This window comes from Pan paniscus, chromosome 2 (genome assembly GCF_029289425.2).
Source record: "Pan paniscus chromosome 2, NHGRI_mPanPan1-v2.0_pri, whole genome shotgun sequence".
NCBI classification, from domain to species: Eukaryota; Metazoa; Chordata; class Mammalia; order Primates; family Hominidae; genus Pan; species Pan paniscus.
Genome location: NC_085926.1, coordinates 56,939,886 through 56,956,166, shown reverse-complemented (window position 1 = coordinate 56,956,166; position 16,281 = coordinate 56,939,886). Strand labels below are relative to the sequence as shown.

Below are 16,281 nucleotides of genomic sequence, written 5' to 3'. Positions count from 1 at the left end.
GGGAGGACATGCAGAAAGCCAGAAGGTGTGGGAGTTCTTATCATCGTTGAGTGACTCAAGTAAATATATGTCTCAGAAATGGACTTGTAGGACTGATTTCTCACAAGTACTGATAAAACTCCACCACTAAGCCGCTTCCATCAAATCCCAGGCCACATTAAAATGCTTGCTTTCTCAGCTTATTTACCGAATTTTCTCTTCTGGAGTAGTTAATAGGATTTTATTTCACATCATTATTCCATGTGGATTTTTTCCATTAAATATGTTTCTTTTATTTTGCCCGAAAATATTTTTATTTCACCCTCACTTTTCAAAAATTGTAGTAGAATACACATAAAATATTACCATTGTAACCATTTAAACCATTACCATATTTACCATTTCAACTATTTAAAAATGTATAATAATTCAATGGCATTAAGTACATTCACAAGGTTGTGCACCCATCACCACTATCGAATTCCAGAACCTTTTCATCACCCCAAAAGGAATCTGTGTACTCATTAAGCAGTCACTCCTCATTCCTCCTCTTCCCCCAGCTTCTGGAGCTAATCTACTTTCTGACTCTATGGATTTGTCTATTCTGGACATTTCACATAAATGGAATAATATAATATGTATCCCTTGTGTCTGGCTTCTTTCACTTTGCATGTTTTCAAGATTCTTCCATGGTATGGCATGTATCAGTACTTCATTCTTTTTTTAATGGTTGAATAATATTCTGTTGTATGGATATATCACATTTTGTTTATCCATTAGTTGATGAACGTTTCATATGTACCTTTTCTTTTTCTTTCTTTTTTTTTTGATACGGAGTCCCACTCTGTCACCCAGGCTGGAGTGCAGTGGTGCGATCTCGGTCCCTGGTTCAAGCAATTCTCCTGCCTCAGCCTCCCAAGTAGCTGGAATTACAGGCATGAGCCACCATGCTCAGCTAATTTTTGTATTTTTAGTAGATATGGGATTTCACCATGTTGGCCAGGATGGTCTTGATCTTCTGACCTTGTGATCTGCCCACTTCGACCTCCCAAAGTGCTGGGATTACAGGCGTGAGCCACCGCGCCCGGCCCTTATATGTACCTTTTCAATAGGGTTATTAGAATACCAGCCATGTGCCAGACACATTGCTACATGCTATGTCCTGAATATATGAAAAATTCTTATTGATCAATCAATAAGAAAAAAAGAACACTTCTTTATATAAATGAGCAAATGAACTGAACAAGCGTTTTACAGAAGAGGAACTACAAATATAATTTCATGGATTTAAAAAATCATTTCGATCTCATCTCTAGTTAATTCTGGAATTGTTTTGAATAGGGTAGTCCTATATTATTTGCAAACTATGCACATGTATGTGTTTGGGATATTACCTATTTAGGGGAAGAATTTCATTTGTTGCTTTGTTCAAGTAGATCTTTATACATTTGTGACCTAAAGATGATTTGGTATTTACAGATATAGTACTACCTTTCTAAAGCCTTTGTAAAATATTTTGTCCTTTTAACGTTTCTGAATTCAGATGGACACTAAGATCCTTTTGGAGAATGCATCGTTTTTAGCAGGGGTTCTCAATTTATGTATTTTGGTTGTCACCAACTGCTAAGACATGGAGCAGTGGATTTTCACAGTCAGAGGTTATTGGAAACGGAATGCCTTATTTTTCTATAACTGTGCTGTTCAATATGATGGCCACATGCCACATGTGACAACTGAGCACTTAAAACATGGCTGGTGCCAATGAAGATGTGTCATAAGTGTAAAATACACATTGGATTTTGAAGGCTTGGTGTGAAAAAAAATAAAGTATCTCTAACAATTTTTTTCCTATTGATTATGTGTTCAATAATATCTGGATATACTGGGTTAAATAAACTATACTATTAAAACTAAACTTATCTATTCCTTTTTACTTTTAAAATGTGACTAATAGGCTGGGTATGGTGGCTCACACCTGTAATCTTAGCACTTTGCGAGGCTGAGGCAGGAGGATTGCTTGAGACCAAGAGTTCAAGACCATCCTGGGCAACATAGGGAGACCCCATCTCTACAGAAAAAAAAAAAGCTAGTTGTGCTGGTGTGTGCCTGTAGTCTTAGGAGGCTGAGGCAGGAGTATCACTTGAGCTGGGGAGTTCAAGGCTGCAGTGAGCCATCATCACGCCACTACATTTCCAGCCTGGGCAATGGAGTAAGACCATGTCTCAAAAAAATATATATATATATATAAAATATATATTTTTATATATAATATAAAATATATATTTTATATATAATAAATATTATTAATAATAATAAATAATAAATATAATATAATATAATATATAATATATTTTATATATAATATATTATAAATAATATATTATTTATATAATATATTATATATTATATTATATAATATATTATATATAATATAATATATAATATAATATATAATATATAATATATATTATATATAACATATATTATATAATATAATATATATTATATATAATTGTATATATAATATATAATTATAGTACCAGTATATATATTATATATAATATAATGTTTATATATATATTGTCTGCAGTAGCCTCCAGCTTATCTCTGCTTTCACTCTGGACCCCTGACTCTCTTTTCCCCTCCCTTGCCAGAGAGATCTTTCTAAAAGGCAAATCTCATCATGTCACTCCATGCTTCAGTGGAGCCCCATCACCCTATGGCCAAATCCCTGACTCTGCTTCCCTGTCCAGGCTTGCCCACCTGTCCAGCCTCATCTCATGCCTTTCTGCCTCCTTCCCCACCAGCTAATATATGTTATTATAATCTGCATTATGTTCATTATATGCAATAAATCCACAATATATTTTCATAGTAAAAGACTAAGAAATACATAATATAAAGGATAATGTCCACATTTATGCTGTCTATATACCACCCCAGCTATGTAATCAATCACTGTCAACAGTTGGGCTGTGCCCTTCCAGGGCCCTCATCCTACATATGCGGACCTAATTCTGTATCTTTATATAGCATTCATCTCTGTACCCACTATACATCCAACATTTAGCCATATTTGCTTCAAATTTTGTGTGCTCCATCCCAGGCCCTATACCTTCCCTCTCTCCCTGGAGGTAATCACTCCTCTCTGGTTGAAATAGTCTTAACATCTGGAGTTTTTACATTTTTATTACATATATATGACTATAAATAATAGAGTAGTATTTTGTGTGTTTCTAAATAATATCATATCATATCATATCATGTATATCTCCTATAACTTGGATTTTCATTTTTTTCTTTTTTTGAGCTTTTTTATTACCATATAGTTCTATATGATCTTCCACTATAAAAATGAATGTAGTGGCCAGGCGCAGTGGCTCGCACCTGTAATCCCAGCACTTTGGGAGGCCGAGCCAGGTGGATCATGAGGTCAGGAGATTGAGACCATCCTGGCTAACATGGTGAAACCCCATCTCTAATAAAAATACAAAAAATTAGCTGGGCGTGGTGGCGGGTGCCTATAGTCCCAGCTACTCAGGAGGCTGAGGCAAGAGAATGGCGTGAACCCGGTAGGCAGAGGTTGCAGTGAGCCGAGATTGTGCCACTGAACTCCAGCCTGGGCGACAGAGCGAGACTCCGTTTCAAAAAAAAAAAAAAAAAAAGATTGTAGTTTCATTTAATCTACTTCCTTATCAATAAACATTAAAGTTGTCATACTTCTTCCAGTTCTTCACATGTGCTATATTCTCCTTTATTTACCTCTTAACTCTTGATGCTTTTTATCTTCTATAGAAGTTTGTATAAGATTGAAATGATCTGGTTTTTGTTTTTTCTTTGGAAAGTTCGATAGAATCCATTAGTTAAACTGTCTGGGCCTGACATTTTCTCTCATTTCTTTATTAATTATAAGGCTATTCAGGCTTTCTATTTCTTCTTGGGACAGTTTTAATAAGTTATATTTTCCTAGGGATTTCTGCATTTTCTTTAAGTTTTCAAATTTAATGCCATAAAACTATTGATAACATTCTTATTGTAGTCGTTATTTATTTGTTAAAATGGGGCCTTCTTATGGTTGCCCAGACTAGAGTGCAGTGACATTATCATCCCTGACTGCAGCCTTGAACTCCTAGGCTCAAGCAGTCCTCCCACCTCAGCCTGCTGAGTAGCTGGGATTATAGGCTCATGCTACCATGCCTGGTTAATTAAAAAAATTTTTTTTGTAGAGTTGGTTTTGTTATGTTGCCCAAGCTGGTCTGGAACTCCTGGCCTCAAGAGATCTTCCTTCCTTGGCCACCCAAAGCACTGAGAAGCTTCAAATTTTAATTGCTATTTAATCTGTAGTTATGTGACCCTATTCATAACAGTATTTATTAGTGTCCTTTCCACCTCTTTTTGAATTTGGCCAGTTTTATCTATTTAATGTCTATTTTGTTTGTCTTTTCCCTTCTGCCTTTTTAGCATGGTTTTCCTTTGGCTTGGCCTACTTTTCCCTTTTCTCATCACCTGTTGAGTCCTTCTTCTCTGTTAGGTCTCAGAGAGGCCTCATTTTCTCTGGGAGGTCTTTCTGGCTCCTCAAACTTTGGTCAAGACCCTGCGGCACTCCTCACTACCACTTAAAAAAAAGCAATTTGCCATGTTGTAATTTTTTGGAGGGGAAGAGGGTGGATCTGAATGCCCTGTGAGGACATGAAAGCAGGAACTGAATTTCTTGTCCACTGCTGATCTCTAATGTCTGGCACCATGCCTGACATGTAGTAGCTGCTCAATAATATTGGTGAATAAATTAGTGGGTGAGCTCCCACGAGTAGAGTACAGACCCATTCTCCAAAGGTGAGGGCTGTCTTTAAGGGGCCATTCTCAGCTGGACTGCTGCAAAGAGGATTCAGCTAGTGACTGAGAAATTGTACCAGCTGACCATTTCTGAGGTTCTGTGATTTTTTTTTTTTTTTTTTTTTTTGAGACAGTCTTGCTCTTTCACCCAGGCTGGAGTGCAGTGGCACGATCTCGGCTCCTTGCAACCTCTGCCTCCCGGGTTCAAGTGATTCTCATGCCTCAGCCTCCCGAGTAGCTGGGACTACAGGCATGCACCACCATGTACAGTAATTTCTGCATTTTTTTAGTAGAGACGGGGTTTCACCATATTTTCCAGACTGGTCTCAAACTCCTGACCTCAGGTGATCTGCCTGCCTCGGCCTCCCAAAGTGCTGGGATTACAGGCATGAGCCACCGCATGCAGCCTCTGTGATTCTTTTTTCCCGTAATTTATGAGGAAATAAAGAGTTGGAGTTGCAGCCATGGCATGAGTAGAATGAAGCTGAGTGTGACTCATTGAGCCATAGAAACGTTATTGGGATGTCCCTTTGTTCAAGAGAGAGACAGGCCAAAGTGATGAGCTTTCTGTTCTGCAAACTACCTCTTCACAGTGAGCTTCTCCACAAAGAATTGGGTCTTCATCTGGCTAAACACCTGCCATTCTTTCATCAACTATGTCCTAAAAACAGAAACTAAAAAGATATTTAAGTGAAAGAAGCCATTATCTTCTTAAGTGGTTCAATCAGAATAAAAATACCTGGCACAGGTGGTACCACATTCAGCACAGATTTCTCTTAAAAAGTATAGCTGTTTGATTTTTCTAGTAATGCTACAATTGTTCTGATGGATAAAGAGAGGTAAAATGAGAAAAGACGAAAAAGTTTTGTTAGCAAGATGTTCTGGATTAAGAATTCAGACAGTAAAATATTTAAAACATATACAACTTGCTGACAAAGGTGGTAGTCTTTGAGAAGGGAAAGTGGAGTTAGGAAATTAAAGAGAAGTCTCTTTTCATGGTTACCTCAGGTCCAGATTTGTGGCCATGTTGTTATCTAAAACAAATATTCATAACACATTGAAGCCTTTGTTTTCTTTTGTGTATATTTTACCCAGTCCTTAAGAGTGAGATGTAAATTTCATTGGCCCTCCAATATGAGCCTCACCAATGATAATGGTAACTAACATTTACCCTTACTGGGTTAAAGAAGGAGTCTTCTCATAATGATAATAGCTAATTTGAGTACCTACTAAGTGCCAGACTCCCTGCTAGCCATTTTTTTTAGTACATGAATTTATTCCTTCAATTTTGTGAAAAGGGATTATTAGCCCCACTTTACAGATGAGAAAATGGAGGCTCAGAGGGAGTAGAGAGTAGGGAACTTGCTTGAAGTCCCCCACCAAGAAAGGGAGGGAGCCACTATTAGAAACCCAAGCTGGCTCTTCCCTAAACACCATGTTCTGAGCCCCACACAGTGTGCAGACAGCAGGAGCAGTCTAAATACATGTTCAATTCTGAACCCATACTAAGAAGCTGTTGTATAAGTGGTCGCTAAACCTCTTCTCAAGGTGACGAGAAACAGTCACATTTGTTTTCACATGGTGGGAAAATAAATTCTGCACTAACCCTAAGGCCTATTGCTGCTGACCTTATTCTGTTTGATTCCAGACACATACACTTGAATTTGAGATCATTCCCTAACTGAACCTTGAATGCTGATTTTTCTCTGCTACTGTGGGCATTTCTCAATTTCTATTATGAGCTTTCCCAAGGGTGGGGAGCTTGTGGCTTTTCTTTCCCACCTTTTGTAGGGTTGTAACCTCCCTCCACGATAGCAGCCCCCCAACTCCAACCCCTCCAACAATCTTGGAAGTTTCTCTCTTGCTGCTCACCCATCCCTGGCTTTCCTGTGAATCCCTCTATGGAAGTGGTCATACTTATCCTTGTGACATCTGTGAGACACTGGGAAATGCTGCCTAGACAGAAGGCTGTGCTTTGTAACCATGTGTGTACACCATGCACAGCCTGCTCACATGAGGAGCCTGAGGGCTGGACACAGACGATAGACAAGCCCTCCAAGCCTTGTTCAGAAGCTCAGCTGAGTGTCTTTGTGTCTGGGAAACCTGCAGCATCAAGTGCTATTTTCTCACTTGGACTTTTGCTGATTGTGCAAAATACTGCTTCTACAATAGAAGAAATATACCCAGGACTGAGAGGCCCCTCCTTTGGTGAGGACCTGGTGTTGGTGCTTCCGTGATGGTGCACTTTATGCTGCTAGGATCCTTCACCAGCTTCATCAAGAAGCCTTCTCATCAGTATGGTTCTCCTTCCCTGAATCTGTGCATTAAAGCCACCTGGGTGGTAGTGTTTGGCTGGGGAGAAGGAGGAAACTATCAGGAGGCTATTATGGTATCAGGATATAATTTTCAAACATTTATTATTATTTTTAGAGACAGGGTCTCACTCTGTCACCCAGGCTGGAGGGCAGTAATATGATCATAGCTTATTGCAACCTCAAACTTCTGGGCTTAAGCAATCTTCCTACCTCAGCCTCCCAAGTGGTTGGGACTACAGGCAGGCACCACGATGTCTAGCTAATTTTTTTTTATTTTTAGTAGAGATGGTGTTTCCCTATGTTGCCCAGGCTGGTCTTGAACTCTTGCCTTCAAGCAATCCTCCCACCTTGGCCTCCCAAAATGCTGGGATTACAGGCATGAGTCTTGTGCCTGGCCTAGAATTGTTAAGAGAGACTGTAGCTAATGTGAATGACCGGAAGCCTGAATGGTGGTGGGATGAGAGGAAGGTGGGAGCTAACAATTAGGGACAGCCCTTCTCTCGGTAGGTCTCCTGGCAGCTTCTCCAGCTGACACAGGGACACTTAAGTTGCCCAACAGTGTCCCGAATGGACAGATATGCTCTGATGCTTTTTCTTTGGCTATGAGGCCTGATGGTGGGAAGCCCTGCTAAGTTGCTGCCCTCCCACAAGGAACCCCCAGGCAGCTTTCTTTCAGGGGTATGCTTTGCCCTGTTTGGGGGGGCTTCTCTTCATGTGAGAGGGACTGCATCCTCTGGATCTGGAGTCAGACACATCTGGGTTTGAATCCCAAATTGGCCACCAAATAGCTGTGTGACTTCTGGCATGTGGTTTAACCTCTCTGAGCCTCAGTTTATCTCATCTATAAAATGCAGTAGTGACAATGTTCCCATTATATCATATTACATAATGTTATATAAAATTATGATGTAAGATTATTTATTTAAATGTATGTAATGCCATTATAATATATTGTGTATAAAATGTTATATAACACCATTATAATGCTGTCTGTATGTCATGTATTTACATTATAACATAATAAGCTACCTTATAAGATTATTGTGAGACTTAAGAGTACCTAAAGTGCTTAGTCCTGGGCACATCTGTAATTGAATCTGTGTTAATTATTGTGATAATTAACATTATGTGTGATCTTCTGTGGATTGCAACATATAAGACAAAGACACATTTACTCAGAATGTTCTGGTATATATTGTTACTTTAGAAGCAATGAATTCCATCAAATAGTTAGGAAAGCAAAGCCCAGTTATGACTGAGAGGGAAGGGAGTGGTATCCAGGGAGAAGTATTGTTGAAATCCAAAAATTTTGTTTTAAAACAGACATTTATTTTCAGAAGGACTTAGGCCAACATGTAACTTAATGGAGAAGGGTATGAAACATAAATAACCACCCACATGTTCTCTGTCTTGCGATCTTATTAGCCTGGGTTTTTATTGCTTAGGTGTGGGTGAAGAGGAGGTTGAGGCAGGAGGGGGCCTGGTTTAAAGGCACATCAGGTGGGAGTTCCCATAGTTTTGGTGAGTTGACCTGGCTCTTCTGTGTCAGCCCTGCATCCTGGGTTGAATGCTGTTCTTGGAGCTAGGTGTTGAGAGAGAAAGGGGGACAGGGGCACCACACTGACAGCTGGTAAAAACTTAGCAATGACAGAACCAGAGTTAGAGTCCTCATCTCATCTTGACTCAACACAGAGGGTATTATTTCCCCTGTTTTGCATGTAAGAAAACCAAAGCTCAAGAAATTAAGCCTTGTGTTCAGAGTCACAGCGCTAATAAACACCATGGTATTTGAGGTCAGACAACTAAGAAAAGAATCCTGATTTCATCTGTGTGATCAGAATCAAAGCACTTAATATCCCTAGGCGTCAGTGCTCTTATCTATAAAATGGGTACAATAATGCATCCTAACTCACAGGGTGAGAGTCATGGGATTAACTATGTAAAATATTAGCATATGCTTTTTAAAGTGCTCTATTGGTTAGTTGCTGCTATTATTGTAATTACCTTGTATTTTATCTCTTTTGTATGGTAGAGCCAATCAAGATTTTTACTCAGCTCTAACATACCACAAAGCCTGTACACTGGTCACTACATGCTTTCTGCCTTGCATTATTGCTGATTACAGCAGAGAGGTCAAGGTAAAAGTGACTATTGTGTAACCATCCTTTTGGGGTTTGTTTGTTTGTTTCTGAGATGGAGTCTCGCTCTGTCACCCAGGCTGAGTGCAGTGGTGCAATCTCGGCTCACTGCAACCTCTGCCTCCCGGGTTCAAGCGATTCTCCTGCCTCAGCCTCCCGAGTAGCTGTGATTACAGGTGCCCGCCAGCATGCCTGGCTAATTTCTGTATTTTTAGTTGAGATGGGGTTTCACCACGTTTGCCAAGCTGGTCTTGAACTCCTGACCTCAAGTGATCTGCCTTTTTCGGCCTCCCAAAGTGCTGGGTTTACAGACGTGAGCCACTGCGCCTGGCCAGCCTTTTGGTACATCAGTGACTAAAGCCCCAGGAAAAGTCCAAGGTGGATGCTTTTCAGAGATACTTTTCAGCAAACATGAAATCTGAATATCCATATTGACAGACATCACATGTTTTAGAGGAGTAATTTATCCATAAAAATATTGAAAAAGGTATTCCTGTAGTTATATTGGCAGCTACAAAATTTGATTAGGAGACAGAAATAAGGTGCTTCTGGTGTGCCTGGAGTCTCTTTGTGCTGGTCTGTCTTGAAGCTCCCTCCACTGCCTCTAAGGAAATTGATTCATGTTGAGAGGTTAACAGGTGAGGAAACCAGTTTCAGCTTGTTAGGCGGGGGCTAAATGTCCCGTTGATGGTTGCTTTAAAAACCTGGAGCTCAAATGTACCCCTTGTTGGAACTCGCCAACATGTCTGTGTGACAAGGGAGAGCTCCAGGCTGAGCTGAAGCTATACATCTCCTGATAGTGTCCATGTGGGAATTGCGTCCATGTGAAAATTCAAGACAAAGATTGTGAGTCTGGTCTGACTTTTTTATTGCATCCAGGTTGCGTGTTAGATTTTATTTTACTTTGTACAGATGAAGGGCTATTTTAAGGGACTCTGGGACTTTCCTGCTGGGGAACTGAGAAGGAGTTTGGGGTGAATTTGGCTGCTGAAGATTGCAGAGCTGTTGAAAACTCCATCCACCTTGTTTGGGCCATTTCTTGAGGCATCTCTCTTTTTGATAAACCTGCATTTGAAAGCAGTGACTTCCTCTGAATATCCAACCACTGAATAATGAATACATTGTCTTTTCTCTTCTAGGCCTAAACGGCAGCGGCAAAACAACTTTCCCATGTTTCCCTCTCCTAAAGCCTGGAATTTCAGAGGGGTAAGTGTTGCCCTGGGTAGCCCCGGCTGTTAAATGTCCTATTATGAATACATGCTTGGCCTCCAGAACGGACACTGTCAGGGTTGGTTTTACTAATCAAAGTCTCCATCAAGAGCGCATCTGTGCTTTACCACTTGGGGAAGTCACACTTGAATCAGTGGTTGTGGGTTAAGTAAAAACTCCAAGTGGTGGCCAGGCGTGGTGGCTCATGTCTGTAATCCCAGCACTTTGGGAGGCCAATGTGGGAGGATCGCTTGAGCCTAGGAGTTTGAGACCAGCCTAGGCAACATGGCGAAGCCGCTACTCTACAAAAAAAAATATGAAAATTAGCTGGGCACGGTGGCATGTGCCTGTAGTTCTAGCTGCTCAGGAGGCTGAGGTGGGAGGATCACTTGAGCCCAGGAGATGGAGGTTGTGGTGAGCTGAGATCATGCCACTGCACTCCAGCCTGTGCAACAGAGCGAGACTCTGTCTAAAATTAAAAAAAAAAAAAAAAAAAAAATTCAAGTGGCCCAGTAAGCTTCTGCTGACATTCACCTGCCCTGAGGGTCTTGGGCTGCAGGAAGCATTTTGTGAAGAAGCTAAGAAGTGTCAGGGTTGCTGAGGCAGGCATTGGGGCTGTTTTCTTTGGAACCTGGAGGGAACCAGTGTACAATGAAGGAAAAAAGAAATCAGAAATGTAGAGTTTATTTATCTGTAGATTTATGCCTTCACAGGGAGCTTTGTTTTCCAGAAGGAGAAGTCTGTAAGCTTTAAACAGATTTTAGGAATCATAAAATTTGACCAAGCACAAAGCAATCAACCTTGCTTGGGAGATATAGAGGTATAGGAAGGGTCAGATTGAACTTCTTGATGCAAGGTTGTCTTCCTCAGCATAATAGTGATGATAATAATAATAATAATAATAGCCACAGTGTATGGAGGTCCTGCTGTGTGCTAAAGTGAATTCTAGCGCTAACCTCAGGAGCAAAACTTGCATCTGTAGAGAATGCTCTGAGCTCTTTTTCACTTCCAGGCCTTTGCACATGTTCCTTCTGCCTAGAGCACTCTCTTTGCCCAGCACCACACTCCTACACACACTGCTCCTGGCCTACCCACTTCACCCACTGGGTCTCAGCCTTGACATCACCTCCTCTTGGAAGAAGCCCTCATGACCACCCCCTGAATCTGAGTTCCTGAATCCCCTATGTACCCCTGCAGTTTCTTACTATTGTGCTTAGTCCTTACTGAAATTTAAGATTGGAAGACTCAGGCATGAAGAGTGTAGCAACCTTGTCTTTCTCTCTTGTTCACTACTGTATCTCTGGGCCTAGTACAGTACCTAGCACATGTATGCTTAATTAATTTGTCAGATGAATGAATGGAATGAATGAATACTTTTCTCACATCCATCTGATACCAAATACTTTTCTTGCATCCATCCACATGTTACCTTTAGATTGCGTTTCAAGTTCAGGCCTTTAGTCTTTTTAATACTGTTCTGACTGGTTCTATTCACACTTTAAAATCTTGTATAGATCTCAGTCATTTTCTCCAAGTGTCTTATTAAAAATAAATATAGATCATGGAACTATTTTAGCTCAGGTTACAATATGCTTTTTATTGAGTACAAAGAGAAATGTGTTGACTTCTGAAATAGATGTGCATGTCTTACTGAATGCAAGTCATGCACTTCCTAAGTCATTTATGGTTTTGTGGGTAGGATCTCCATTTCTCAAAGTGTATCCAGTTGTGTGATCATAACCATTAAGTACAAAAGGCTGGTGTGGTCAGATCTATTTGGGACATACTGAGTGTATTAAACTAAATATGCTCGCTACTGCAGGGCTTCTCAGAGCCTTTGATGTGTTGATGTACGTGGAGACTCCATAAGGAGAATTGGTGGAGTTTATAGCATTTCCCGAAGTCATTGATCATGAAATCCCTTGTTGACCAAGTAGATTGTGTGCACTTTGGAATAGCTGACATTAACAGTCAATTTTGAACTATAGAGAAATTAGATCTCTTGTGAGCAAGTTAGCCTTTTTGAAGGCCTTTGTTTTCAGTGCTTGCCCTATCCATCCTCCCTTCAGAATTGCTCCCCTTCTGCTCCAACAGTGGTCATTAGCCAAGGCTTGTGGGTACACGTGGAGTGACCAACCATCCAGGTTTGCCCGGGGACTGTCCTGGGTTGAGCACTGAAAGTCCTGCACATCATGAAATTCCCTGGAACCAGGCTAACTGGGACAATTGATTATCCCACCTATGGCCACGAGACCTCTTCAACTGTTTTCCCTTGAAAAATGTTCTGTGAATTTTTTAGCACAACTCTGGTTTATAGAACTTGTTACTCAAAGGAACCTGTTAGATACATACTTGGTTTAAGTGACCCTCTCTTTGCCCCATCCTTGCCAAATCTCTCTAACAAAACAGTCACATTAATTTGCTGGGCACTGTGGCACACACCTGTAATCTTAGGGACTCAGGAAGATTAGGCAGGAGGATTGCTTGAGCCCAGGAGTCTGAGTCTAATCTGAGCAACACAGCAAGACTCTGTCTCAATAAATAAATAAAATAAAATAAAAGTAATAATTCACTGCAGGAAAACAAACAAACAAAAAACACCAACCCTGCCCCTGGCTAATTGCAACCAAGTGGGTTTCAGAATTCAATGCAATGTTGACTTCAGGTTCAGCCCTCAAGTTCTTAGCTAGCTCACAAGATTTTCCCAAACAGCAAAAGTTGTCAGTTAGGTGATTAGGCCATTTGTGATGTTTATCTTGATCTCCTGTCCTTGCCTTGATTTCTTCTGGGCCCAGAGGCTTATTGGTAAAATTAGACAAACTGACATCAAGATATACCAGAGGGAGACAGTTCAGGGCCTGGCCAAAGGCCAGATTCCTCCTTGGCCAAAACTGATCTCTCTTTGCCTCAGAGTGTAATCCAGTGACATGGTCGGGGACTGGGGAAGGGAACCCAACCAAGTGGAAACACCCTCACTCCCAGCCAGGACACACTTTGTAATTGTCATTATGGTAATTAAAATTGAAGAACGAGAAGGATGCAGAATGTCAGGATGAAGACATGTGAGGCATCATCTAGCTGACACATCTTCTGTAATGAAATCTGACTCCCAGGTCTGTTAGGCCAGAATGTGCATGCTTTTCTAGGGCAGGGTATGCTTTATGTGAACACTCTGCTTTCTTCTTTATCTAGAAAGGAAGGTTTCAGAATCTCTATGCTAGCAAATTTTCCATATTTATATATGTGTCGGAGAAAGCCGTTGTATTATAAGCATTTGCAATTTCATTCCTCTTTAGCTTGCAAAGAAAAGGGATCCAGGCCGGGCACAGTGGCTCATGCCTGTAATCCCAGCACTTTGGGAGGCTGAGGCAGGAGACTCACTTGAGCCCAGGAGTTCAAGACCAGCCTGGGCAACAAAGCACGACCCTGTCTCTGAAAACAGAAGCAAACCCCAAAATTAGCTGGGCGTGATGACCTGTTCCTGTAGTCCAAGCTATCAGGGAAGCTGAGGTGGGAGGATCACTTGAGCCCAGGAGTTTAAGCCTGCAGGGAGCGATGGTTGCACCTCTGCACTCCAGCTTGGGCAACAAAGAGAGACCTTGTCTCAAGAAAAAAAAAGAAAAGAAAAAAAAAAGAAAAAGGATCAGTGTTTGTTCACCAATGTCCTAGGCACTTGTGAATTTAAGGGGATGGGGTGGGGGACGAGGTGATGGTGAGAAATGGTTTGGAAAAGGCAAGAGAAGAAGGAACCACATTGCTCTCGAGGAGAGGTACAGTGGGAGAAGCTGGTAGGCAAGATCTGGGTGGCTGAGGAGCAGACTTTTTGGGAGAAGAGAGATTTCAAAATAACTTTAAAGAAAGTCTTGCTGAGTGAGTTGTATTGCACCCCCGTCTTTGTCTTCCCTGGAAACATTCCCTGCAGACCTCCATTAGTCCTCAGACATTAGGAGTTGCATTTGTGTTTTTCCTTTTTTATGCTGGAGTGTTTGGCTGTAGAGAGGCTCAGAAAAGGCTATTGACACTCATATTACACATCCCCTCTCCTTACCAAGTGTTTTAGCCCTTTCCCGGATTGTCATCTTCATTAATTGCAGGGTGCATTCTGCCCTTCAGTTCCCATGCTTGTCTAAGGAGACAGAGGCCCTGGGTGTTACCAACCCTCCAGGACTTCCCCACTCTCCTGAGCAAGGTGTGGCACTGTGCCCACCACTTACCAGACCCATAGGTGCTGCAGATGCATTCACCAAGAGAAGCAGAGAGGATGGTTTAGGGTGGAGTGGACATGGAAGGAACAGTAGGAGAAAACCATCACAGAATGGGAGGAATGAGAAGGCTGAGAGAGGAGGAACCCTGGGGGGTGTCTTGCTGTGAGGCAGCTTCTCCATCACGTACTCACTGCACATCTGCTCCCATCTGGTTGGGGCAGTGCTGATCTCAGAGTCCAGAATTTCCACCCTTCCTTGTGAAAATATTTGCTGCAGCTCCTCCTGTTGGGGTGGGGTGGAGGCACTGAGGCTCAAGGAAGACACACACTCTACAGCTGTGAAAGTCTCTGGAACACAGCTCCTGCCATTGCCTGTAAGTTAACTAGGAAATGCTTAACCAGGACCTGCTGTGAGCAAGGCATTGTTTTAGGTGCCAGAACTGAGGTTTTAATTAAATACGGACCAAATTTCAGAGCCCTTTTTGTCTTGTCTCCTTCTCCAGTGCCTGGTCTTTACTTTTGTCTAGTCCATTTGAGAAGATTTTCTAGACTCTGGGGCTTAGAAGTAACTTTGGACATTGTAGCCCCAACCTTTTAATATTTAGACAAAGAAAACGAGACCTTGTATATTAGTCAGGACTCCGGGTTATAAGTGATAGAAACTCAGTTAAAACTAGCTCAAGTATAAAGGGAATTGGTTGCTCATGTGACTGAGGGAAACTGAGGTGGGTAAGCTTCAGGCACAGCTGTTTCCAGGTGTATTCCTTTTCTCAGCTTTGCCACTCTCTTGGTTTGTCTTCTCCTACTGCAGATGGATGTTTTTGAAGGAACAGGGTGACCATAAATGGCCACACATTTCCAGAGGCAAGAGAGATTTGCTTCCAGGATCCACATATGAAATCCCAGTGTAGGACTCTGATTATCTGGGCTTGGGTCACATAGCTATGCCTCGGCCAATCGCTATGGTCAAGAAGATGGGGTACTATGATTAGGCCTTGGTCATGTGCCTTCCTCCATAGTCAGGCAGCCAGGTGGACAGGGCTCTGTAACTGGTAGCTCCACTGGAGCCACTTGAGGTGGGGAAGGGGCAGCTGCTCAAAGTAAAAGTTTGGTATTGTTACCAAAAGGGAGTCTGGTTCCTGGACAGCCAGAAAATAATGGAGCCCACTCCTGAGGGTCACTCACAGTGAAGAGATCAGGACTAGAACCTTGTCTTTTGACAAGAGGTCCTGAACCTTCTCCACACTGCCTTGACCCATTCCATTCTCCGTGTATAGAAGGAAGTTGCCAAAACCTCATTGTAGCCAAATGTTTCTTGAAGGTCAGATGGAGAGTTGCTCTGAAATTCACAACTCAGTAAAGTGACAGAGTCTCTAATGCTCACAACACACCAGGCCAGGTCAGTATGTATTGTGGCTTTACCATCTCTACACTGCAAAAGAAGCCAGCAAGCCTTTCACTTCTCTTGCAGCCTCAGTTTGTCCATTTACTTTTGTTGACTGAACGTCAGCCCCAGGCCAGGCTGTGGCAGTCCTGCATGGTAGATAGTATGTATCCCCAGTCCAAAGATGGGGAAACTGAGCCCCACCCCTGCTATTTGCCT

The 16,281-nt window shown here is 41.7% G+C and overlaps 1 protein-coding gene across 5 annotated transcripts in view; it reads left to right on the top strand.

Moving 5' to 3' along the window:
• ARHGEF3 (Rho guanine nucleotide exchange factor 3) overlaps positions 1 to 16,281 on the top strand; it is a 344,332-nt gene that overhangs the window by 102,556 nt on the left and 225,495 nt on the right. For all 5 annotated transcript variants that reach the window (XM_034956705.3, XM_055110969.2, XM_057301996.2 and 2 more), the window contains one exon: positions 10,405 to 10,471. In XM_034956705.3, the coding sequence (XP_034812596.1) occupies positions 10,405 to 10,471 (67 nt within the window). The remainder of the gene's footprint in view (positions 1 to 10,404; positions 10,472 to 16,281) is intronic.